General features: G+C 44.9%; 1 protein-coding gene across 4 annotated transcripts in view; it reads left to right on the top strand.

Annotated features, from left to right (window-relative positions):
• Window positions 1-24,091: 24,091 nt before the first annotated feature.
• Window positions 24,092-24,497, top strand: part of PLCB4 (phospholipase C beta 4) — a 92,152-nt gene continuing 91,746 nt past the window's right edge. For all 4 annotated transcript variants that reach the window (XM_066639102.1, XM_066639101.1, XM_066639105.1 and 1 more), the window contains exon 1: window positions 24,092-24,175. In XM_066639102.1, coding sequence (XP_066495199.1) covers window positions 24,092-24,175 — 84 coding nt within the window. The remainder of the gene's footprint in view (window positions 24,176-24,497) is intronic.

The raw sequence follows: 24,497 nt of genomic DNA, 5'->3' as shown, positions 1-24,497 counted from the left end.
TGATAATGAAGTTCTCCTTGATTAAAATCGAATTGATAATGTCATGAATTGGAAAACACAGTAAGAGCAACACAATCCACTGCCATAAGGGAGGATCCCGAAAGAGTTGCTAGTCTCCTAAGACATTTACGCAGATACACAGAAGGCGGAGCCTGACATTTGAGAAATCGCAACCTATGTTTATTATCCCTTTATTGGTTTTTATCTTTCAGAACTGAAACAGGTGTCTGGGCAGCAGTGTAAATACATGCGCACCCCAGTTTCTGTGGATCTGGTATCCACCTGTTATAGAGTGGGTCCATGCGAATAAAGGAAGGCATAGAGATAACAGCTCAATATGTTTATTCCATCTTCAGAACAGGACCTGGCAATGAATCGGAATGAATCTGACACAAGGCAAACACCCCTGGCTCTTATACCCTTTAGCTCTGCCCAGACTCCCCATGATTGGTGCAGTTGAAACATTAACTAGAGGGCCAATCAGATGGTGGGATTTCGATCCACCACTCAATTGACCAGCCAGAAGTCTGGGCCAATCAGTTATGCAGGATTTCAATCCTGCATAACTTGCATACATAACACACCGATCCACTTATCTGTATTTCCCCATACCCATTAGCTTTGTTTATCCATTACAGTTGCTTGAAATGTCTCTTGAGGCAGACTACCTCTTGCAATTGCTATATATCTTTTGCATTAACATACAAGCAGGCAGGCTAGGAGGGAGACTATCCTAACCAGGTCTGCTCAGAAGTAAGTCCTGTTTTGTTCAATGGGGCTTACTCTCAGGAAAGTGTGGTTAGGATTGCAGCCAAAGAGTGTATGTTAACTTCTGGCTTCCTGTTAACATTCACTCTCTGCTTCAGCATCTGCTGGCCTCCTTGTGTGTTAAAGCCTCCAATGGATCCCATCCTTCATCCTGGGCCTGAAAGCCCTACACAGGTCAACTTAGATCTGTGCCAGTGATTGAGCTAGTCCAGATCCAAGTAGATCTGTAGAGACCCATAGTAGATCCATATCTCAAGGAGACCTCTGGCTGCCTCCCTGGACCCACAGGATGCAGCATGGGCAGCCTGAATATGATTGAACTGCCAGTCCTATATCATCAACAAACCACCCCACTACCCGCATAATCCAGACCATAGTATGCTATAAGAAAACAGGAGGAACTACCTCCCCCCCCCAATCTAAACTAATTTCTCTTGTTACAGTATGCTGTGTGTTTTGTTTGACTGAATTCTAGTCCTCCTGACCTGGTTAATCCTAAACAGGTTCTTTTGTAGAGGACTTGCTAAAAAAGTTACACTCAGTTAAATAGGATCATGGTGAACTTTTATTTATGTTGAAATTTTTCTAACATAATCAATGTTTATGGGATAGAGGGATGAGCAGGCTGTAAACCACAGCAAACTTTTTGCCAGTGTTCCACTTATTATAATAAGTTATTAGATGGTGATAATAAAAAAAAATAAACGTTGTATAAAATGCATTATCTCTACTTAAGACTCTTTAGTAAAGTTAAATTAACTGGCTGGTCTTTTCTTCTGGAGCTACAAACAAAGACATGATAACCAATGAATACAACTTGGTACATGTCCATCTCCAGGAATGGGACTATTAGAAGAAAGCCCTTCTAGTTACAACAAATACTTCAGGAAGCAACATTTAATCTCCTCTTTATACCAGTTTTTTCTTCTATGCACAAAGCATGTTTAAAAATGTGTCCTTAGGTGTATCACTGTAAGAGGCATTTGTTTTTACCATGATAGTAGTTTACCAAAGGTCATTTGTTACTTTTGAAGTGTGATAGTGGATGGAGGGGATCCTTAAATAGGTTCTGTGAAGAATTTATTTTTGATCTAGTTCAGAACATACAATGAAAGTTGTGTTCAGTTGGAACATAAACATTTTGTCAATGCTAGATTTTTAAGTAAGAATCTAATACTTCTTTAAAGTAGTTTATACATGCTAGAACAGCAGAGGAAGATAATACCTATGTAGTAACCCCATTAGAATTTGAGAGCTATCAGTACTTAGGCTATCCAACAGGCATCACTTGCATGTATTGTAACTGATTCTGTGCCGTCTTAAGTACTAGTTGTAAACCATAGTGATACCAAGATTGTGTGATGATGGTGTCTTATATCACTACACACATGTTGAGGAAGAAAGAACAGCAAGATCCAGCTTTCCTTCCACTCTCACAACATACTGGCCAAGCACATTCCAGTCAGATCTTCATAACAATGAAGATGCTTTGACTTCGATCCAGGATGATAGGTTCAAAAGGAGCATTTTTCCCCCACCAAACCTGAAAGTGAGTTGCCAGCATTGCACCTGGGCCCAGAGTGACCTTCCCATTCTCACTCAGAAGGGAATCACACATAGGTGAAACAGTTCTCACAGACCTGAGGAACAAATGGTCTTCTGGATTTTTGCACAGGAAGGGGAGTGAATTGCTTCAGTAGTTGTGATAACAAGATCTATAAATGGCAGGATCTCCAGAGTCTGGTCTAAATCTCAGCAAATTTTGGTGACTTCTGAAATCCTGGGTAAATTTCCAGCACCAATGTCCAGCACTCACCATGGTGAAGTATTTAGAAGCAATCCCTAACTCAGAGTTAAGTGAGCAATGTTTTTCCCCTAAAAGAGCACTGAGCTTCCTTTTAGGGATTGATATGCATCATTTGGGAGATATGTATATCATAGGGAGTTAGGCATGTATTTGGTTGATGTTCCTAGCACCCATACTAGTGAAATGTTGCATGTGCCTTGGAAGGGGGTGGAGCAGCTATGCATTTTCTGTCTTTTGACCTAGATGTGTAATACCAATGACTGCTGGAGAATGAATTTGTAATACCTGCCAGCTGGTAACAAAAGACCAGGATAAACCCTTGTGCTTCACATTGACTACTTTGAGTATCGTGATCGCTGCTTCCTTAAGTCTGGGGCATCAAATCTGGCTGATCTCCCCATCCGCATGAGAGGTGGTCACTGTGGGACATAGGTAGAGAGGAGTAGGCGGAACTTAAGCTTATCTATTTGGCTGTGTCTCCCTCGCTGGCCAATCTGCATGGATGGGCAAAGGGCAGAATAAGAATGTAATAAATCAGTGTTTCTCAAACTGTGGTCAGGACCCACTAGCTGGGTCACGAGACAATATCAGGTGGGTCCCCATTCATTTCAATATTTTATGTTTAATATATTAGACTTGATGCTACCATGATATGTGACTGAATTTGGGGAAATGTTATAAAAGTGTACTTTTAACAAACTACTATGTATATTCTTTTAACAATGATAGTAAAGGAAATTTACTCCTGGGTAAGTGTGGATAGGATTACAGCCTAGGATAGTTAAAAATTTTCCTGCTTGATGATGTCACTTCCGGTCATGACATCACTTCTGGTGGGTCCCGACAGATTCTCATTCTGTCCCGGTGGGTCCCGGTGCTAAATGTGTGAGAACCACTGTAATAAATAATAGAGAACATGTCTTTTATCTCACTGTCTCTGAATTTCTTTGCTTTTACACTATGATACCTCAGTCCTCATCGAAATTACTTTTTCATAAAATGGATTTTAAAAGAAGAGGGGGAAATTTATTTGACAAACCTTTTCTTTCAAAGCTGTTGAATGTTGCTGGTGTCTTCTGTGCTAAAAGTAACCTATAGATGCATACAGTCTGATAGTCCAGTTAACTGAAGTATTCTTATTTACATTATGAATGTAAATGAGATTAACTTTGAAATTAGCTTGAGTGGGTTGAGCTGTAAATGGCAGGTACTTTCCTTGAGCTTACAGTCATTTTTCAAATCAGTACATATGTAATGTGGAGTACTGGTTGACTATTCAATTCTTCTTGCTCTGCTACAGCTTGGCTAACCTTATCTTTACTCTTGCTGCATATAATTCTGCATATCACAAATGATGGAGGCAGAGCTGATTTTCCTATCATATTGCTTTTATGTATATGATATGCTTTAATATAATAATTATATGTTATTTTTTTCTGCAGCTCACCATTGTTACTGCACCTGTACAACTAGTGTTTGCCTGTTTTTGTAAAATTCCTTTGTACATATATTTGGCTTGTCACAATGAAATGGCAAAACACCATACAATTTCCTTGCCTGTCTACAATCAGTGATGACCAAGGGTGGGCCAGTCTAACACTTTGTTTGCTTCTGTCTTGGGAACCGCTTTCCCACAGCTTGGTGTGGTCAAATATATGTCTAGCAAAAGCATGCATCACTCACATCATTGGCATTAGAAGCTTTCTGAAGGATAAAGAAGACCATGTGAAGTAAATTATGTTAGGAGTAGTCTAGGAGTGCTTTATTCACATTGCATAATTGAACAGACCAAGTTCTCAAGCAGGCATGAAACCCGGTGCTTCCTTCATTTATTTCAGCATGATGATGTGATCACCATCTTCAAGTCTTTGAAGGGCTGTCTGTCGCACCAAAGAATGGAAGGACTTACTTTCTGTGGTTCCTGAGAACTGGACTAGAACCAGTGAGTTGAAATGACAGGAACCTAGATTTAGGCTAGACATGAGGAAGCATTTCCTAAAAGCAATGGAACCACGGGAACAGTCTGCCTTGTGGCAGTTGTGGGCTCTCCATCATTGGAGATTTTCGAGAAGAGGCTGGGTGGACATTTGTCATAAGAACATAAGAACAGCCCTGCTGGATCAGGCCATGGGCCCATCTAGTCCAGCTTCCTGTATCTCACAGTGGCCCACCAAATGCCTCAGGGAGCACACAAGACAACAAGAGACCTGCATCCTGGTGCCCTCCCTTGCATCTGGCATTCTAACGGTAGCCCATTTCTGAAATCAGGAGGTTGCACATACACATCATGGCTTGAGACCTGTAATGGATTTTTCCTCCAGAAACTTGTTCAATCCCCTTTTAAAGGCATCTAGGCCAGATGCCATCACCACATAAGAACATAAGAACAGCCCCACTGGATCAGGCCATAGGCCCATCTAGTCCAGCTTCCTGTATCTCACAGCGGCCCACCAAATGCCCCAGGGAGCACACCAGATAACAAGAGACCTCATCCTGGTGCTCTCCCCTACATCTGGCATTCTGACTTAACCCATTCCTAAAATCAGGAGGTTGCGCATACACATCATGGCTTGTACCCCATAATGGATTTTTCCTCTAGAAACTCGTCCAATCCCCTTTTAAAGGCGTCTAGGCTAGACGCCAGCACCACATCCTGTGGCAAGGAGTTCCACAGACCGACCACTCGCTGAGTAAAGAAATATTTTCTTTTGTCTGTCCTAACCCGCCCAACACTCAATTTTAGTGGATGTCCCCTGGTTCTGGTATTATGTGAGAGTGTAAAGAGCATCTCCCTATCCACTCTGTCCATCCCCTGCATAATTTTGTATGTCTCAATCATGTCCCCCCTCAAGCGTCTCTTTTCTAGGCTGAAGAGGCCCAAACGCCGTAGCCTTTCCTCATAAGGAAGGTGCCCCAGCCCCGTAATCATCTTAGTCGCTCTCTTTTGCACCTTTTCCATTTCCACTATGTCTTTTTTGAGATGCGGCGACCAGAACTGGACACAATACTCCAGGTGTGGCCTTACCATAGATTTGTACAACGGCATTATAATACTAACCGTTTTGTTCTCAATACCCTTCCTAATGATCCCAAGCATAGAATTGGCCTTCTTCACTGCCGCCGCACATTGGGTCGACACTTTCATCGACCTGTCCACCACCACCCCAAGATCTCTCTCCTGATCTGTCACAGACAGCTCAGAACCCATCAGCCTATATGTGAAGTTTTGATTTTTTGCCCCAATGTGCATGACTTTACACTTACTGACATTGAAGCGCATCTGCCATTTTGCTGCCCATTCTGCCAGTCTGGAGAGATCCTTCTGGAGCTCCTCACAATCACTTCTGGTCTTTACCACTCGGAAAAGTTTGGTGTCGTCTGCAAACTTAGCCACTTCACTGCTCAACCCTGTCTCCAGGTCATATATGAAGAGGTTGAAAAGCACCGGTCCCAGGACAGATCCTTGGGGGACACCGCTTTTCACCTCTCTCCATTGTGAAAATTGCCCATTGACACCCACTCTCTGCTTCCTGGCCTCCAACCAGTTCTCAATCCACGAGAGGACCTGTCCTCTAATTCCCTGACTGTGGAGTTTTTTCAGTAGCCTTTGGTGAGGGACCGTGTCAAACGCCTTCTGAAACGCCACATGCTGTGGCAAGGAGTTCTGCAGACCAACTACACGCTGATTAAAGAAATATTTTCTTTTGTCTGTCCTAACACTCCCAATACTCAATTTTAGTGGATGTCCCCTGGTTCTGGTGTGGTGTGAGAGGGTAAAGAGCATCTCTCTATCCACTCTTTCCATCCTCTGCATAATAATCAGGAATGCTGTAGCACATTAGTTGCGTGCACAGAGCAGGGGTTGGACTAGATGACCTATCCAAACTCCAACATTTTATTACGATAGTCTGTGATATACAATTGAGAGGATCAGGGAGGCAGATGATGACGTGAACTCTTTAAGAGAATGGAACACTAATTTCATTGTAAATCAGCAACATTTCACCCTTCGTGGCTAACAAAATCTTGGCCCACCTGAACAATGCAATTACTAAGGGCCCAATCCTATCCAATATTCCAGTGCTGGTGCAGCCGTACCAGTGGAGCATGCACTACATTCTGTGATGGTGAGGCAGTCACAGAGGGCTCCTCAAGATATGGAAACATTTGTTTCCTTAACTCAGGACTGCATTGAAGCTGCACTGGTGCTTAAACCAGTGCAGTTTAAACTCAAATAAAAAGCAACTTGAGGTTAAAAAACAGTCCAGCCTAAGAGAACTGAATTAGGAGGGTAAGAACCTAGGGAGGGGCCGTTCCCAGCCAGCCAGGGCAATTTAGCTTAGCATAATCATAAACCTAGCAATTTAGCAAATTAGCATAGTCATTGTCCTTTAGGAGGTGATAAGAGCCCCATTAGGCAAATCCAAGCACCCCATTCAGGAGCCTACAGAGTAGATTAGGCCCATCAGCAGCCTTTTCTCTTCCTAATCTTTTGTAATCTCACCTGGGAAGACCAGCCGCCTTTCAATCAGCAAGGAGGGAGGGAGGAGGAGCTATCTAGGGGTATAAAGTTAGTTCCTGCCACCACGTGAACCTCTCTGCAGAAGCGCGCGTGGCCTCCGGGACACCCAGTGCCTCCAGAACAAAGTGCCAGGTAAGGCACCGCGAGTTTAGCCTCAGTGCGAGTTCAGTAGCAGGGCGAGGAGGCCAGGGCCCCAGACACTGCCCTTCTCTTCCCTTGAAGAGGGAAACCAGTGAAAGTTTTTTAAGTACCCCTAAACGAACAAAGAAAACTATGCAGTCAGACAGTCAGCAGCAGGGTGGGGGCTATCCAGTGTACCACATGTATGACTATATGCCTCTGGGGCATAAGTCATGGGTGTGTCCTCAGTGCAAGGAGCTCCAGGGACTCAGGGAACGCGTCTGCTCCCTTGAAGCCTTGGTGGCCGACCTGGAGAAGCAGAGGCAGGCACAGAAGGACTATGGGGAGACTTCCAGGGACGATCAGGCTTCGTCCCAACCTCAGGCATGCAGCTCCTCAGCTGCCCGGGTGGGAAATCTCGGGGCTGGAGGACGTCATCCTGGAGAGGAGGGAAACAGTCCCCTAGGGGGGACCCCTTCTCCACGGGACGGGCCCGTATCTGAACGCACTCAGGATACTCCTTGGCGGGAGGGAGATCGGGGCTTCTTTTAGTGGGGGATTCGATTAGAGACATAGAGAGCGGGGTTTGCGACGGATGTGAGGACCACGTGGCGACATGCCTGCCTGGTGCGAAGGTTGCAGACGTCACTTCTTGTCTAGACAGTCTGTTAGATAGTGCTGGGGAGGAGGTAGCGGTTGTGGTGCATGTTGGCACCAGCAACGTGGGCAAGTGTAGCTGGGAGGATCTGGAGGCCAAATTTAGGCTGTTAGGTAGGAAGCTGAAAGCCAGGACCTCAAAGGAAGCGTTCTCTGAAGTACTGCCTGTTCCACACGCAGGGCCAGCTAGGCAGGCGGAGATCAGGGGTCTCAATGCGTGGATGAGACGGTGGTATAGGGAGGAGGGTTTAGATTCGTTAGGCCCTGAGGAATGTTCTGGAACAAGCGGGGCCTGTACAAGAGGGATGGGCTTCGCTTGAACCAGAATGGAACCAGACTGCTGGCGCATAACATTAAAAAGGTGGCAGAGCAGCTTTTAAACTGATCCTAGTCAGGGAATTAGAGGGCAGGTCCTCTCCTGGATTGAGATCTGGTTGAAGACCAGGAAACAGAGAGTGGGTGTCAATGGGCAATTTTCACAATGGAGAGAGGTGAAAAGTGGTGTGCCCCCAGGATCTGTCCTGGTACTGGTGCTTTTTAACCTCTTCATAAATGACCTGGAGACAGGGTTGAGCAATGAGGTGGCAAAGTTTGCAGACGACACCAAACTTTTCCGAGTGATGAAGACCAGAAGTGATTGTGAGGAGCTCCAGAAGGATCTCTCCACACTGGCAGAAAGGGCAGCAAAATGGCAGATGCGTTTCAATGTAAGTAAGTGTAAAGTCATGCACATTGGGGCAAAAAATAAAAACTTCACATATAGGCTGATGGGTTCTGAGCTGTCTGTGACAGATCAGGAGAGAGATCTTGGGGTGGTGGTGGACAGGATGATGAAAGTGTTGACCCAGTGTGTGGCGGCAGTAAAGAAGGCCAATTCTATGCTTGGGATCATTAGAAAAGGTATTGAGAACAAAATGGCTAATATTATAATGCTGTTGTACAAATCTATGGTAAGGCCACACCTGGAATATTGTGTCCAGTTCTGGTCGCCACATCTCAAAAAGGACACAGTGGAAATGGAAAAGGTGCAAAAGAGAGCGACTAAGATGATTGCTGGGCTGGGGCACCTTCCTTATGAGGAAAGGCTACGGCGTTTGGGTCTCTTCAGCCTAGAAAAGAGACGCCTGTGGGGGGGACATGATTGAGACATATAAATTATGCATGGGAAGGATAAAGTGGATAGAGAGATGCTCTTTACACTCTCACATAATACCAGAACCAGGGGACATCCACTAAAATTGAGTGTTGGGAAAGTTAGGACAGACAAAAGAAAATATTTCTTTACTCAGTGTGTGATCAGTCTGTGGGACTCCTTGCCGCAGGATGTGGTGACAGCATCTGGCCTGGATGCCTTTAAAAGGGGATTGAACAAGTTTCTGGAGGAAAAATCCATTATGGGTTACAAGCCATGATGTGTATGTGCAACCTCCTGATTTTAGAAATGGGCTATGCCAGAATGCCAATGCTAGGGAGGGCACCAGGATGAGGTCTCTTGTTATCTGGTGTGCTCCCTGGGCATTTGGTGGGCCGCTGTGAGATACAGGAAGTTGGACTAGATGGGCCTATGGCCTGATCCAGTGGGGCTGTTCTTATGTGCTGAAAAGTTGAATAGGATTGGGCCCACAATCACTGTTGGTGGCAGTACACTTACCTGATTAACAATGGAATAAATGAATATGGTTTGGAGATAAGTAAATAAATAAATATGGTTTACTCAACATTTTCACCACCAACTTTCCTCCACCAAGCTTTCCACTAACTAAAAAGAATGTATAGGATGCAATAACCATTTGATTAGAGGGTGAGTCTTCTGTTCAGGTCTACCCTATATGTTGATGGAGTTGGAAAAAGAGGTTTTTGTGCATATTTGCATCACTGGCTGTCTTGTGGGACTTTTCCAGCATGTTCTTCAGTAAATTTCTGCCAGTGTGAGAGTTTCCAACTTTGCAGGCGTGAAAAAGAAACTGAGATAGTTGTGATTGTATCAACCACCCACAGACCAACCAAAAGTGCTGAAGCTGGAAAAGAATTGCATGTTGTCCATCCTCCAATCCAATCATCCTTCAGACAAGATGGCGGCTACCAGCAGCAGGCCTCCGCAGCCCCGTGCCTGGGGCAAAGTTCCATGATGACGCCCCCATGGGCTATCACCACCCCTCTGCGCAAAAATCTTCTCCCACTACTCACCTGAGACTCACAGAACCTCACACAACCCAGGAACGGGAAGCCTCTCTGCAGTCGCCCAACGCTATAAACTGTGCTTCTGGAAAACCCTGCTCCCATCAGAAGCCTCAGAGAGGCTTCCCCGGGGTCCTAGCAGCTCGTGGCTGGGACTTTTGCCCCATTGGACCTACTGGTAGGTCTGCAAGTGGTGGCTACTAGACCTTATATTAAAACCTCACATCCTGGCACACTCCTGATCCTTGTCTCATATGCAGCTTAATTGTATGATTTTTGTGCACTGTGCGCACCCTTAGAGGAAGGTGCAAGTGGTCATGCATCAAGCTGAGTTTTGAGTGACAGATGTGGTGTCAGCTATTTTTAGCTTAGAATGAGCTTTTTCCCCATCACAATTATAATTGCATCTGAGCTTCTTCTTAACCAAAATAAGCAGCTGCTAGAGAATGAAAATTCCTCTTAAGGCAGTTGGGGATTATGTTGTGCTGAATGCACTGACCCATGTTTGATTAAGATGCACCTACCTTCCCACAGATAACTTGCTCTGCATCCTTGTGCCTGTATTTATGATGACAGTAACATCCTATTTTTCCAAGCTTAAGATTCCACTCCTTGCATTTTGTGCTTGTTTGTGCTAACGTCAGTGCTCATTCACATATTTGTGGGAGATCTCTCTTTAATTTGTTTTACAACATTTCATGTTTACTCTTTTGGCTCCCTCCATCCTTTTCTCTCAATGCTGGGCTTCCGGTAGGACAGGTTCTTGGTTGTGCAGCAACCAAGGACTTCACGGTATACAATTTGTATTCTTCACACTTCATTCCAGACTGCTGTGGGATCCTGGCACATTTATAAAGATGTCAGAAGTGTATTTTCAGTGTGTGAAAAGTCTGGGTTGTCGTTGTTGCTATCTTTTAAAAGGGGGGGGGGAAGGCGAGAGGAAGGAGAATGGTAGCCAAGGGCAAAACACTTTCTGACAAAACAAGATGTAGAATTTCTGGGAAACAATTTAGGCACAATGATTCTAACAGAAGACACTGATCCATTTTATGCCTTTTGAAGGAAAATAAAACTTTTATTTTATTGGAGGGGGGAAATTCTCAGCATGATTGAATTTTTTGTCAGAGAAGTAGGACAGGAGCTGTTATGTTGCTCCAAATCATAGAGGCATGGGCAGGTAATGTACCAGTGCAAAATCTGTGTGTACTTTCCTAGCCTGTTGCATAATCAGAAAGAGCACAGCCTCCTGCTGATGTCTTCTTGGAGGTGATACACATGCTCAGGCAAGGATCTACACACAGATTTGTGTTGTGTGGGAACGGTTCCTACTCCTCCCTTTGTCAAGAAAGCCAGACCTTCTGTACAGCTATGAAAGATGGAGGGAGTGAGTTTCTGCTCTGTTTTCTTGTGTCCATCATGGAGAGCCTTGCCTGTGACTTTTGGCTTTTATGAAATACTTCCTTTGCTTTTGTTATCTGGGCTTATTACTAGCTGATTTTTCCCAAGCTCCTAGCAATGTAAGCTAGGCCCTTCTTTTCTATCCTCTTTGGGGATTTTATTCTGCCACTTCCCTACAATGGATAGTTTCCACTAGTCACCTCTGCTGTCATAATAAAGTGCAGTGCATTGCAGGGAAGAACATGAGTTGTGGACAAGGCAACACAATGGCAGATCTCCGTATAGTCAGGACCTCATAATGCTGTTGTTCATTTGTCAGCAGTAGGGGGTAGTTGTAAGGATGTGTGCCTTCAAATCCCTTTGTGGCCTTTGATCTCACCATGGGGAAGGTCATTTTCCACAGTGTCCTCAAAGAAAATGTAATCTGTACACTGGCACTAGTACAAATAAGGACTTTTTTTTAGAAGTCTGAAGGAGTTGGTTGAAATTATATTTCCACCCTTTCCATATTTTTGAAGTGTCACTCACCATAGGAAAGTGAGCTTCTTAAACTGACTGTCTAGAGTCACAGGATAAATAGAATAGAGCAGTGGTTTCAAACTGTGAGCCATGGCAGCAGAAACCAGATAGGGGAGCCACAGAAAACCTGCCACCCTTTATGATGTATAGGATTGTAGCTCCAATGGGGAGCCGCTCACAGTAGGTCAAGGAGCCACCATTCAAAAAAGTTTGGGAACCACTGGAATAGATGGTTCCTCTCCTTACTGCATCAACCTCAGTGGCAGGTCAGGAGTGACAGGTGAGGGCTGCAGCAAGCCAAAGCTTTATAGGCTAACCCGGTGATTTTCAACCCTTTTTTGTCTCGTGGCTAAAGGTACTAAAATTGTCAAGGCACACCATCTGTTTTTTGACAATTGACAAGACACACCATCCTATTGATGGAGGGCTCACATCTGCCCATGACCCTACTAATAAATGACCCTCCCCCGAACTCCCACAGTACACCTGTAGACCATTCGTGGCACACCAGTGTGCCACCGCACAGTGGTTGAAAAGGACTGGGCTAACCTGTTGTGTTCTCACACATTAAGAGTGGAGCTGGGTTACCTAGGAAACGGAACTTTTTCTACTTTGTCTGATTGAACATTTTCCCTTTACCAGTTGATAAAATAGTCCTGCTGTTTTAAGATAATATATTGGAGAAAAACACATGCCTTGCCAAGCCCAGGAAGTAAACCACCGTAGACACTCGCCTATAAGTCGATCTCACAGATAAGTCAAGGGCAGGTTTTGAGCCCCAAATCATGGAATTTTCTATGACCCTCAGATAAGTTGGGGGTTAAACTTGGGGGAAGGGGGTCTGACTAATTTTGTCTGATTTTACCCGAGGCCAGATCCTGAAAAATAACCTTCCAGTAATTGTTACCTAAAAACTGTACAGTTTCTAATTTATTAAAAATACAATAAAAGATCATAAAATGCATTTTTGACATTAACTTTTAAAATTGTGGTCTTCACAACATTTGTGTAAACACTGTCAGAGTAAGTGTCTGTAAACAACATACCAGTAGAACCATTAAGCAAATCTTTCTTTAAGGTGCCTGGTGTGTTAAGCCAGAGGCTTCACATATAACAGGCAACATAAAACATTTTAATGTAATTGGGAGTGTGCAGTTCAGTTCACAGCAGGGAGACAAGCAACAAGGACTGAGCTGCGCACAGTTGCAACCCTATTTACTCAGAAGCAAACCCAGTGCTTTCCATGGGTGGTGTTCTTAAGTAATGGTGCATTGCAGCCTGGGACCTTGTTTCAGATGGAAATGAGGATCACATCCTGGGGTTTTAAAAACCAGACCCCTAAACTTGGGTGTGTGTGTGTGTGAGTGTGTGTGAAATTCTTTGCAAATGACTTGCCAGGAATGTTCTGAGCAGCAGCAAAAGAAGAAAAGGAGGTGTTTCCCTTCTCCAAACTGGAAGAGAGACAAAGCGGCTTCTGGGAATTGTGGAGAGGCTTTGTGGGAGTATGTGCTGCACTTCCATAGCAGCAGCTGATACAGACTACAATCCCAGAAGTGCCTTCACTTCTCTTCCTGTCTGGAGAAGAGTCTGCCTCTGAATACCGTAATTACTTGTAAAAATCCTCCTTTTTCTCCACCTGCTTCCTGCTTCTCAGCCCATTTCTATGCCACTTCACCAGACAGCTGCTGAGCCTCCATAAGTTTCCCAGAAGCTCCCAGGCGACTCTGCTTCATTTACTGCATTGACCTCGGTATAAGTTGACCCAGGATCTCAGGCTCCATTTTTAGGCATAAATTTTTCAAACTATAGGTGAGTATATGCGGTTCTCTCAGTCTGCAGCATGTCCAAAAATGCTCAGTGTTCCATAATCCCCTTGCTGGCAGCTTGCCCTCCTTTCCACTGTGCCATATGCCCCTGCCCCACGCATGCAACATGAAATCTCTCCTCCCACTGCATTCTTGCAGAAGGTGACTGTGAAAAAGCGCAGTAGAAGCAAGAGAATGCACCTGGAGGGAAAGCTCAGTGGCTACCACAAATATTGTCTTGGTTATAGAATATTAAGTATTAATTAGCTAAGGGCACAATCCTAACCACTTAAGTCAGTGCTTTCCAGCACTGGCATAACGGTGCCAGTGGGACGTGCGTTGCATCCTGCAGTTGGGTGTCACTCACGGAGGCCTCCTCAAAGTAAGGGAATGTTTATTCTCTTACCACAGAGCTGCATTGCCCTTATGTCAGTGGTGGAAAGCACTGGAAGGCACTGACATAAGGGGTTAGGATTGTGGCCTTAGTTCAGTGATAGTGAACCTTTTAGAGACAGAGTGCCCAAACCACAACCCAAAACCCACTTATTTATCGCGAAGTGCCAACACGGCAATTTAACCTGAATACTGAGGTTTTAGTTTAGAAAAAACAACTCGTACATTAACATCTTTTACCTACTATTACTTGTAACCCATAATGAACTTTTCATCTCAAAATTTGTCCAATCCCTTCTTAAAGGCATTTAGGCAAGTTGTCATCACTGCTTCCTGTGGCAAAGAGTTCCACAGACTACTGTATTTTTCGCTCCATAAGACGCACCTGACCATAAGACACACCTAGTTTTTAGAGGAGGAAAACAAGGAAAAAAATATTCTGAACCAAATAGTGTAATAAAATATTTAATAAACTATAACAGAATAACATTTGAACCATGTAAAGTGAACAGCAGTCAACAGTGGCATTAAGAACCATTATCACTGTCATTAACAAATGGAGAGACTTAAGGGTTTGAGCACTCTAGTTTTCTGGAAACACCAAGAACTCATCATCGCTAGAGTTAGAATTTATGAAGCTCACAAAAGCAGGTGCATACAAATAGGGGATCACATTATCTTTCTGCTACAATGATGTTCTGCCAAATTCCAATCCACTGGGCCTCGTGCCCGCTTAAGGCTGATCAGTCCCCCTTGTGCAACTCACCAGTGCAGCAAGCAAAAATGAGTCCAGTTCCAGTCCACAGATGCCAAGTAAATCAGTCCCATCATTCAGAGTTACCAAATCAGAGTCCAGAGCCAATAAGCCAAATTACAGTCCAAGGTCAGGTTCCAGGTAGGTCAGTTAAATTCATCAGGGTATCCAAGTCCAGTCACAATCCACAGTCAGATTCCAAATTCAATAAACCAAGTCAGTCTCCTCCCCTACCTCCCACCTGCACTCCTTCAAAACCCACAAACCCTTTCTGCCTCTGGTACTCCTTATATCCCTGAGGGCCCTATTGCCTTCCAGTGGCTGCAGCTGTGCAGCACACTCTGCTGGATGCCCAGGCCTTACCCTTAAAGGGGCCACTGCTGACACCACATCTACCTCCTCACCAGATCTTCCTGGATTCGAATAGGGGGGGGGGAGCAGATCTCTATACAGACCAGTGCAAAAACAGGGGAAAGGTGTGGGGGAGGTAAGATCTTTGTATAGGCATCACAGCAAGACCAGTGCAAAACCCCTTGCACACAGAACCAACAGATGGAAGTGGGGTGGGGGGGGTGCAGATCTCCATACATAGCAGTGCAAAAGCAGGGGAAAAGCGTGGGGGAGGTAAGATCTCTGTATAGACATCACAGCAAGACCATTGCAAAACCCCTTGCACACAGAACCAACAGATGGAAGTGGGGGGGGGGTGCAGATCTCCATACATAGCAGTGCAATAGCAGGGGAAAAGCGTGGGGGAGGTAAGATCTCTGTATAGGCATCACAGCAAGACCATTGCAAAACCCCTTGCACACAGAACCAACAGATGGAAGTGGGGGGGGGGTGCAGATCTCCATACATACCAGTGCAAAAGCAGGGGAAAAGCGTGGGGCAGGTAAGATCTCTGTATAGACATCACAGCAAGACCATTGCAAAACCCCTTGCACACAGAACCAACAGATGGAAGTGGGGGGGGGGGCGCAGATCTCCATACATAGCAGTGCAAAAGCAGGGGGAAAGTGTGGGGCAGATAAGATCTCTGTATAGGCATCACAGCAAGACCAGTGCAAAACCCCTTGCACACAGAACCAACAGATGGAAGTGGGGGGGGTGCAGATCTCCATACATACCAGTGCAAAAGCAGGGGAAAGGTAAGTCAGCCCCAGTAGAGCCAATGGGGCTCACTCCCAGGGATGAGTGGACGGGAGAAAAGCCTGCCAGCGCCTCCTCTCCCAGGGAGGAGCCCGTCTCAGTCCCTGGGCTCCCTGGACTCACTCCCTAGGCTCCCTCCCTGGACTCACAAGCCTGCCAGGGGCTCACTCCTAGGGATGCGTGGACGGGAGAGAAGCCAGCGATTGACTCATTTCGCCTGGAGATGGACTGGTAGCTGGAGGATCAACATAATGAGCACCCCTGCTCTAGGGGCTTGCTCAGCAAGACTGCCACCCCACCCACGCTTTCCTGGGAGTGAGTCCCAGTGACTCTGAGACTTACTTCTGAGTAGACACATGGGCTTTCGCAGCGAGCCTGCCATCCCACCCACCCACACCCGCTTTCCTGGGAGTGAGTCCCAGTGACTTTGAGACTTACTTCTGAGTAGACACATGGGCTTTTGCAGGGAGCCTGCCATCCCACCCATCCACCCCCCCCCCCCCGCTTTCCTGGGAGTGAGTCCCAGTGACTCTGAGACTTACTTCTGAGTAGACAGGAGGGCTTGCTCAGCAAGACTGCCACCCCACCCACGCTTTCCTGGGAAGCGGAGCCGAGCAGAGCGGGCAGGGGGCGGGGCCAGGGGCGGATTTTTTTTTTTTTTCAGTATTCGCTGCATAAGATGCACACACTTTTCCCCCCACTTTTTTTGGGGGGGAAAGTGCGTCTTATAGAGCGAAAAATATGGTAATTACATGCTGGGTAAAGAAATATTGTCAGGGAGGGGGTGGTTGCAAGACCTTGCTGCTGCTCATTTTCTTAAACAATAATATATATATTTTTTAAAAACCCAACCCACAGAAGAGGGCTCTAAGGCTGCAATGCCAGCCACACTTTCCTGGGAGTAAGCCTCATCCACTGTAATGGGGTTTACTTCTGAGTAGACCCGCACAAGAGCAGACTCCAAGGTTGCAATGCCAGCCACCCTTTCCTGGGAGTAAGCCTCATCCACTGTAATGGGGCTTACTTCTGAGTAGACACGCAGGACTTGTCTCTGGCTGCGCTGCTCACCCCCAGCTGCACCTTTGCAGTGGAGGAAAAGCCTCTCCTGGCTCTGAGCTGCTTACAGAAAGGCAGGCTGCAAAGGCTCCCAATGGCTGAGGAGGAGGGCAGCTCAGGATTGGCTGGTGGTCAGCCAGTGAAGGTCCCTGAGCCATTTTAACAGAAAAAGCCAGGAGCCTGCTGGATGCTGATTGGCTGAGCCTGCTGGAGAGTTGGGGAAGGGAAAACAGGGACCTTAAGCCTGCAGAACTGGCAAAATTGAAAAGGGAAACAAACTGGGGGCAGGTGGGGGCAACAGAGTGAAGGGAGAGGAGGGCAGTGAGCTCAGGGGGCGGGGGGGAAGCAGCCCGCCCTCCCCGCACATGGAGGCTTGGAGAAAGTCTCCGTTTTCTTTAGAGTGACAGCAGCTTCAGCGCCCCTCTCCAGGCTGCCTGGCTCAGCACACGTGCCCACAGATACGGCTCGGAGTGCCCTCTCTGGCACGCGTGCTATAGGTTCGCCAGCACTGCCTTAGTTGGTTATTGGTATTAGTATTTGTTAGGCTTAATATGGGATTTTCACGGAGTATGCCATTTGTGAACATATGAGGAGGCTAGAGTACAGTGGACCTAGGTGGTTGCGTGGACCTCCGAGCAGCAGATAGGTAAGTGGAAGTGTGGAGAGGAGGTGTTCTGGGTAGTGGGGAGATGGGCGGAGGGTGGGGAGAGGATGGGGAGGAGGCGTGAGGAAGGGAGGTAGGCTGGAACGGTGGAGCAGAGCTCCACTGGATCCAGAGGCTCCGTGTCGGGCTCACCACATGACATGGAGGCTCTTGATTCACCGCCAACCTTTTGGTTGGTGGTGAATTGAGTAGCCCCATTGTGGGGCTACTTGCTTTACTTGGGGGAAGGGGACAAAAGTCCCCTTCTCCTGAGGAGTCGCTGGTGGCTGTCTGGAATGTTTAGGATGTGGTGGCAGCCATTTACAGCGCCACTGCAGCTCTGTGCTCCAGGCAGCTCAGGATTGGGCTGTAAGTCTCTCAGCTGACTTGCACCATGGCTGCCACTAGTATTATGACATTTAGTAGTTGGCTTGGGCAGGTGGGCTTTCTAATGTGCATGCACCGTTGGCTGATGTGCTAATGTTCTACACCTCATGGTCCTTTATTGATTAAAATTATAAATCAAGACAGTAATGTGTTTTGATGACATACTGGATTCTGGATTTCCTTGAATGAGCCCTTCCTTCAAAATAATTCACTAGCACTTTAGTGTCTTTGATGTTTAATTCCTCCAATGTTTTGTGTCTTCTAGTTTCTTTCTCAAAAGTAAGAAAGATTAGCAAAATCTTTCTTAGATTAGCAAAAAGATTAGCAAAAATAAAAAGGAACATAAACTGTGGCAAAAGAAATGTAAGAAGGTGATAGGGGAGGCCAAGCGAGACTATGAGGAACGCATGGCCAGCAACATTAAGGGGAATAATAAAAGCTTCTTCAAATATGTTAGAAGCAGGAAACCCGCCAGAGAAGCGGTTGGCCCTCTGGATGGTGAGGGAGGGAAAGGGGAGATAAAAGGAGATTTAGAGATGGCAGAGAAATTAAATGAGTTCTTTGCATCTGTCTTCACGGCAGAAGACCTCGGGCAGATACCGCTGCCCGAACGGCCCCTCCTAACGGAGGAGTTAAGTCAGATAGAGGTTAAAAGAGAAGATGTTTCAGACCTCATTGATAAATTAAAGATCAATAAGTCACCGGGCCCTGATGGCATACACCCAAGGGTTATTAAGGAATTGAAGAATGAAGTTGCAGATCTCTTGACTAAGGTATGCAACTTGTCCCTCAAAACGGCCACGGTGCCAGAAGATTGGAGGATAGCAAATGTCACGCCTATTTTTAAAAAGGGAAAGAGGGGGGACCCGGGAAACTATAGGCCGGTCAGCCTAACATCTATACCGGGTAAGATGGTGGAATGCCTCATCAAAGATAGGATCTCAAAACACATAGACGAACAGGCCTTGCTGAGGGAGAGTCAGCATGGCTTCTGTAAGGGTAAGTCTTGCCTCACAAACCTTATAGAATTCTTTGAAAAGGTCAACAGGCATGTGGATGCGGGAGAACCCGTGGACATTATATATCTGGACTTTCAGAAGGCGTTTGACACGGTCCCTCACCAAAGGCTACTGAAAAAACTCCACAGTCAGGGAATTAGAGGACAGGTCCTCTCCTGGATTGAGAACTGGTTGGAGGCCAGGAAGCAGAGAGTGGGTGTCAATGGGCAATTTTCACAATGGAGAGAGGTGAAAAGCGGTGTGCCCCAAGGATCTGTCCTGGGACCGGTGCTTTTCAACCTCTTCATAAATGACCTGGAGACGGTTGAGCAGTGAAGTGGCTAAGTTTGCAGATGACACCAAACTTTTCCGAGTGGTAAAGACCAGAAGTGCTTGTGAGGAGCTCCAGAAGGATCTCTCCAGACTGGCAGAATGGGCAGCAAAATGGCAGATGCGCTTCAATGTCAGTAAGTGTAAAGTCATGCACATTGGGGCAAAAAATCAAAACTTTAGATATAGGCTGATGGGTTCTGAGCTGTCTGTGACAGATCAGGAGAGAGATCTTGGGGTGGTGGTGGACAGGTCGATGAAAGTGTCGACCCAATGTGCGGCAGCAGTGAAGAAGGCCAATTCTATGCTTGGGATCATTAGGAAGGGTATTGAGAACAAAACGGTTAGTATTATAATGCCGTTGTACAAATCTATGGTAAGGCCACACCCGGAGTATTGTGTCCAGTTCTGGTCGCCGCATCTCAAAAAAGACATAGTGGAAATGGAAAAGGTGCAAAAGAGAGCAACTAAGATGATTACGGGGCTGGGGCACCTTCCTTATGAGGAAAGGCTACGGCGTTTGGGCCTCTTCAGCCTAGAAAAGAGACGCTTGAGGGGGGACATGATTGAGACATACAAAATTATGCAGGGGATGGACAGAGTGGATAGGGAGATGCTCTTTACACTCTCACATAATACCAGAACCAGGGGACATCCACTAAAATTGAGTGTTGGGCGGGTTAGGACAGACAAAAGAAAATATTTCTTTACTCAGCGCGTGGTCGGTCTGTGGAACTCCTTGCCACAGGATGTGGTGCTGGCGTCTAGCCTAGACGCCTTTAAAAGGGGATTGGACGAGTTTCTGGAGGAAAAATCCATTATGGGGTACAAGCCATGATGTGTATGCACAACCTCCTGATTTTAGGAATGGGTTAAGTCAGAATGCCAGATGTAGGGGAGAGCACCAGGATGAGGTCTCTTGTTATCTGGTGTGCTCCCTGGGGCATTTGGTGGGCCACTGTGAGATACAGGAAGCTGGACTAGATGGGCCTATGGCCTGATCCAGTGGGGCTGTTCTTATGTTCTTATGTTCTTATGTTCTTAAAATACAGTACTTATTTATCGTCATTTTTTCTTCAATCTCTCTTACCTCTTCTTTGCTAGATCTAGTGAATATTAAGTCCTGCCCAACTCCATTAAAGTCTGCCTTCATCAAATACTTAATAATCCCAGGGATTGCTACCAATACACATTTAAAAGTTATTGAAGAAATATGATCCTGAGCTTTTAAAAATGTAATAACAAAAGATCTGGTTGAGACATATTCTAGAGACATAGGCAAGATTTTGAGGAATTTTGAGGTGGTAGTTGGAGAAACACAAGGGAGGGCTTGGAAAGAGTTGTCTTTCTCTCCATTCATTGTGTGTGTTCGTTGATGTATCTTTTTTTCAGTACTAATTGTTTGACGTTAAAATTTAAAAAGAGAGATTACATTTGAATGTCAATAATTTTCATTGCCTTTCTCCAAAAAGTCTGAAATGTTTTTTTCATTAGTAGGCAACATCATGCATTTATATTGCCTCCTTGACTCTGAGGAATGCAAAATTCCTTTGCTAACTTTTAATCTAAATCATAATTTTGTGAAGGTCAGGAAGTTGCTTAAGCTGATGTGCTGATTCTTTCTTAGTTTCCAACAAAAAGCTTTCACCGCCTTCAGTTAACAGGCCGGTCTTGATTTTCCTCCATACCTTCTCTTAAACCAAAGAAGGATGTGTTTAAATTCTGTGGGAAAAACCTTGTCTCTTAGGCAGAGATGCCACTAGGGTTTGCGTCACCTGGAGCGAGAGCACATTGCTTCACCCCTCCTCCCGTACAAGACCATGCAGAATAAATTACAATATTATATGCACAGCCTAAATGTAGTGGCATCACTAGAGTTGGTATAATCCCTATTAACTCTCTCTCTCTCTCTCTCTCTCACCTCTCAGCAGAGAGAGAGAGAGAGAGAGAGAGAGAGAGAGAGAGTGCAGTACAGGTCACCCAACAAATCCAACCAAAAACTAGTGGCTAACTTGATGACACTCAACTGAATAAGAGTTCTAGTATTAACTCTGATACATGGAAATGAGAGATGACTCATACTAGCACCTTATTGGTTCTCTGCTGTGTCATAACAATGCCTCATTGGCTCTCGGAACAATTTAATTTAATTTTCTTAAATTAAGAAAATCCACCTTTTGTTACATAAGGCAGTTGTAATTTCCTTTTCTTGTTGTTTGGCTATAACTTTTGATAGAATACAGATATTTCCATGCAGTCTGTTTCAGTGCATTCTGCATTAAATTCTGCATGATGGTATTATTTTAAAATACCAAGATTTTAAACATTTTGGCCAGTAATGGTGTCACACACACCCCGAGTGCATCACCCAGTGTGGTCTGCACCCCCATAGTGACACCACTGCTCTTAGGGATGGTTCCAGAACATTTTCCCAGTTATTGTTGTTAACAGAGTTTGTTGATTGCTAACAGCTCAGTTTGTGATTGGCTGAATTAGAAGCTGTTGTGAAACTTTGAACCTGCTTTTTGCTCATTCAAATGACATGTTGGTTGTGTAATAAAATTTCTCATCAATATATCAAAGCATCACCCCCCCCCCATTACAGTGTTTTTTATGGTGAGATTACAAGTTCAGTATGTCTGATTCCCTCCCAGATTCTTTGGTGTCTATTTTCTGGCTTCCAACCACTGGCTTTTTAATTTCCTATGTGAGGGGAAGGAATGAATACCGCTTACTGTTATTTAGAGTCTTTTCATTTGTGGTTTGGGAATATTGGCAAAGTGGAAGCATTTTCTGTCAGAGAATAGTGCCTGTTAATCTACATCTCTCTTAATTACATTGCTCACACTGAGCAGCCCATTAACGATGCATAACTGGATGAATTTTAAATATTTATCACTGAATATTTGCTGTAGGAAAGGTCACAATATTAGAAAATTCTTTTTAAAAAAGAAAGAAAGCACATCTTTTCCCCAGTGCAAAATTGATAACTTTCCTGTTTAGTCTAGGAATTACACTTGTTCTGAAGTCGAATAGAAAATCAAACAGTACTTCGAGATTGTTTTGATTGAGCATTCAAAGCTACCATTTACGGAGTGAAATGACTGGTCTGTCAAATCACTGGTTCATTAAGCCCAGTATTTTACGGTGACTAGCAGTATCTCTCCAAGGTCTTTCCTGCTACAATGAAAACTGAACCTGTCACTTGAGGCATGCAAAGCATGTGTTCTAGCACTGGATTCTTCCATTTCTGTCTTGGTTATTCCTTAATTAACTTTTGTCCGTGTTTGCAGCAAGAACCAAACATGTTCAGAAGCCAGTCTGATGGGTTTATTTTGATAGAACTTAAGTCCCAGAAAATATGTTTTAATTTACTCTGTAAAAGTTAAAAAGAACTTCTGAGTTTTCTGCTGTGCAAATGTAAAGCAAAGTTGCTTGCCTTCTGGGTCTAAATGGGGGCATTAGTAGGCAGCTTACAGTCCTTAAACCCTGTTGCTCATTGCACATGAAAGAAAGATGGGCAGGCCTATTGCTCAGTGGGTGGAGAACATGTTTTGCACACAGAAGGCCAAGGTTCCATCCTAATAAAGCAGGGGTGTCAAACTCGTTTCATACAATGGGCTTAATAGCATTCATGATGCCTGCTGAGGGCTGGAAGTGACATCCTTAAGCAGGACATGACATCATTAACCCATTTTTGCCCTGTCCACGGGTGTACACATTTGGTCCCTGTTGCGTATATGCAGCGTTGGGCAGAAATGGCTTAAGCTGGTCATGACTACAATAAGCATTTGTCACTTAGAAACTCATTAGCTGCAAATGACAGAAGGGAAAATATTCAAATCTTGACCATATTTTCAAGTCATGAGAGAGCCCAATTATCATGCAGGCTGCCCTTCCAGCAGTGATAGCTCAGCAATTGATAACAGCTGATGATGGTGCTGGGAGAACCAGCGGACCAGATAAAGAGCAGATGGGTCACATCTGGCCCCGGCCCTTATGTTTAACACCCCTGTATTAAAAGATCTTGGGGAAAGTGGATGGAAAGCCTTTGCTGTGAACTTAAGGACTTGCTGTCATCCAGAGTAGACAGCAATGGGCAAAAGAAGATTAATGGTCTAACTTGGTATGTCAGCTTCCTATGCTGTGCCTATGTATATGTACACAGGTATGGTGGTGATAGTGAGACTAGAGTAGCAAGATGTGTGCTTTCATTTTTAACCCCTCAACAGCCAACTTGTGAAAATGCATAACCTTAATTGTTGCTAGCCAGATAGTTATGTTATAATTTGCTCAGTGGCAGTATCATAGCCAATGAGGTTATAATTTTCCTGCGGGAAAGCAGTAGTGTTCCAATTTGGATGAGATTTATAGCCTACGCTGTCTTGGGGTCTCTAATATATAAATGTATTACAATATAAATCTGCATTTAATTTAATGTTTCTCAAGGGTGTAACAAATGGTGGCAAAAAAAATTGTAATGAACAGTATGCTGTCCCTATCAGGGTAAGAAAATATTCCCAACAGTCGTTGCAGCTTTGTGTTCCAAAGGTCAAAGACTGATGTCACTATGTGTGTTTTTTTTTTCTTTCAGGGTTTTTAATATAATGGCAAAGCCATATGAATTCAACTGGCAGAAACCAGTTCCACAGTTTCTGCAGGATGGAGCTGTGTTTGACAGATACGAAGAGGTAAGAAGCCGTCTTGTAATGTTGCCCAGAAACAAAATACCAAAATGTGAAGTCTGAAAAGAGGCAACAAATGTCTTCCTCTGATCAAGAGAACTTTAAAGATACAAATTTATGAAGCTAATTTATACTGATTTTGTCTAAAAGGCTGAGAATGGAAAGGATGTCCCACATTGAGCTAGCACATAACTAAGCACCCGTGACTATAGTAGGCATATAAAATGTGGCCCTTAGGTGGTGAATAGGAGGGGAGACCCCACCTGTAAAGCAGAGAAGGATTAGACTACTCCAGCCTAATTCCTGATATTCCAGTAATAAGCATAAG

This window comes from Tiliqua scincoides, chromosome 1 (genome assembly GCF_035046505.1).
Source record: "Tiliqua scincoides isolate rTilSci1 chromosome 1, rTilSci1.hap2, whole genome shotgun sequence".
Lineage (NCBI taxonomy): Eukaryota > Metazoa > Chordata > Lepidosauria > Squamata > Scincidae > Tiliqua > Tiliqua scincoides.
The sequence above is the reverse complement of the archived record's forward strand: the minus strand, read 5'-3'. Positions and strand labels throughout refer to the sequence as shown.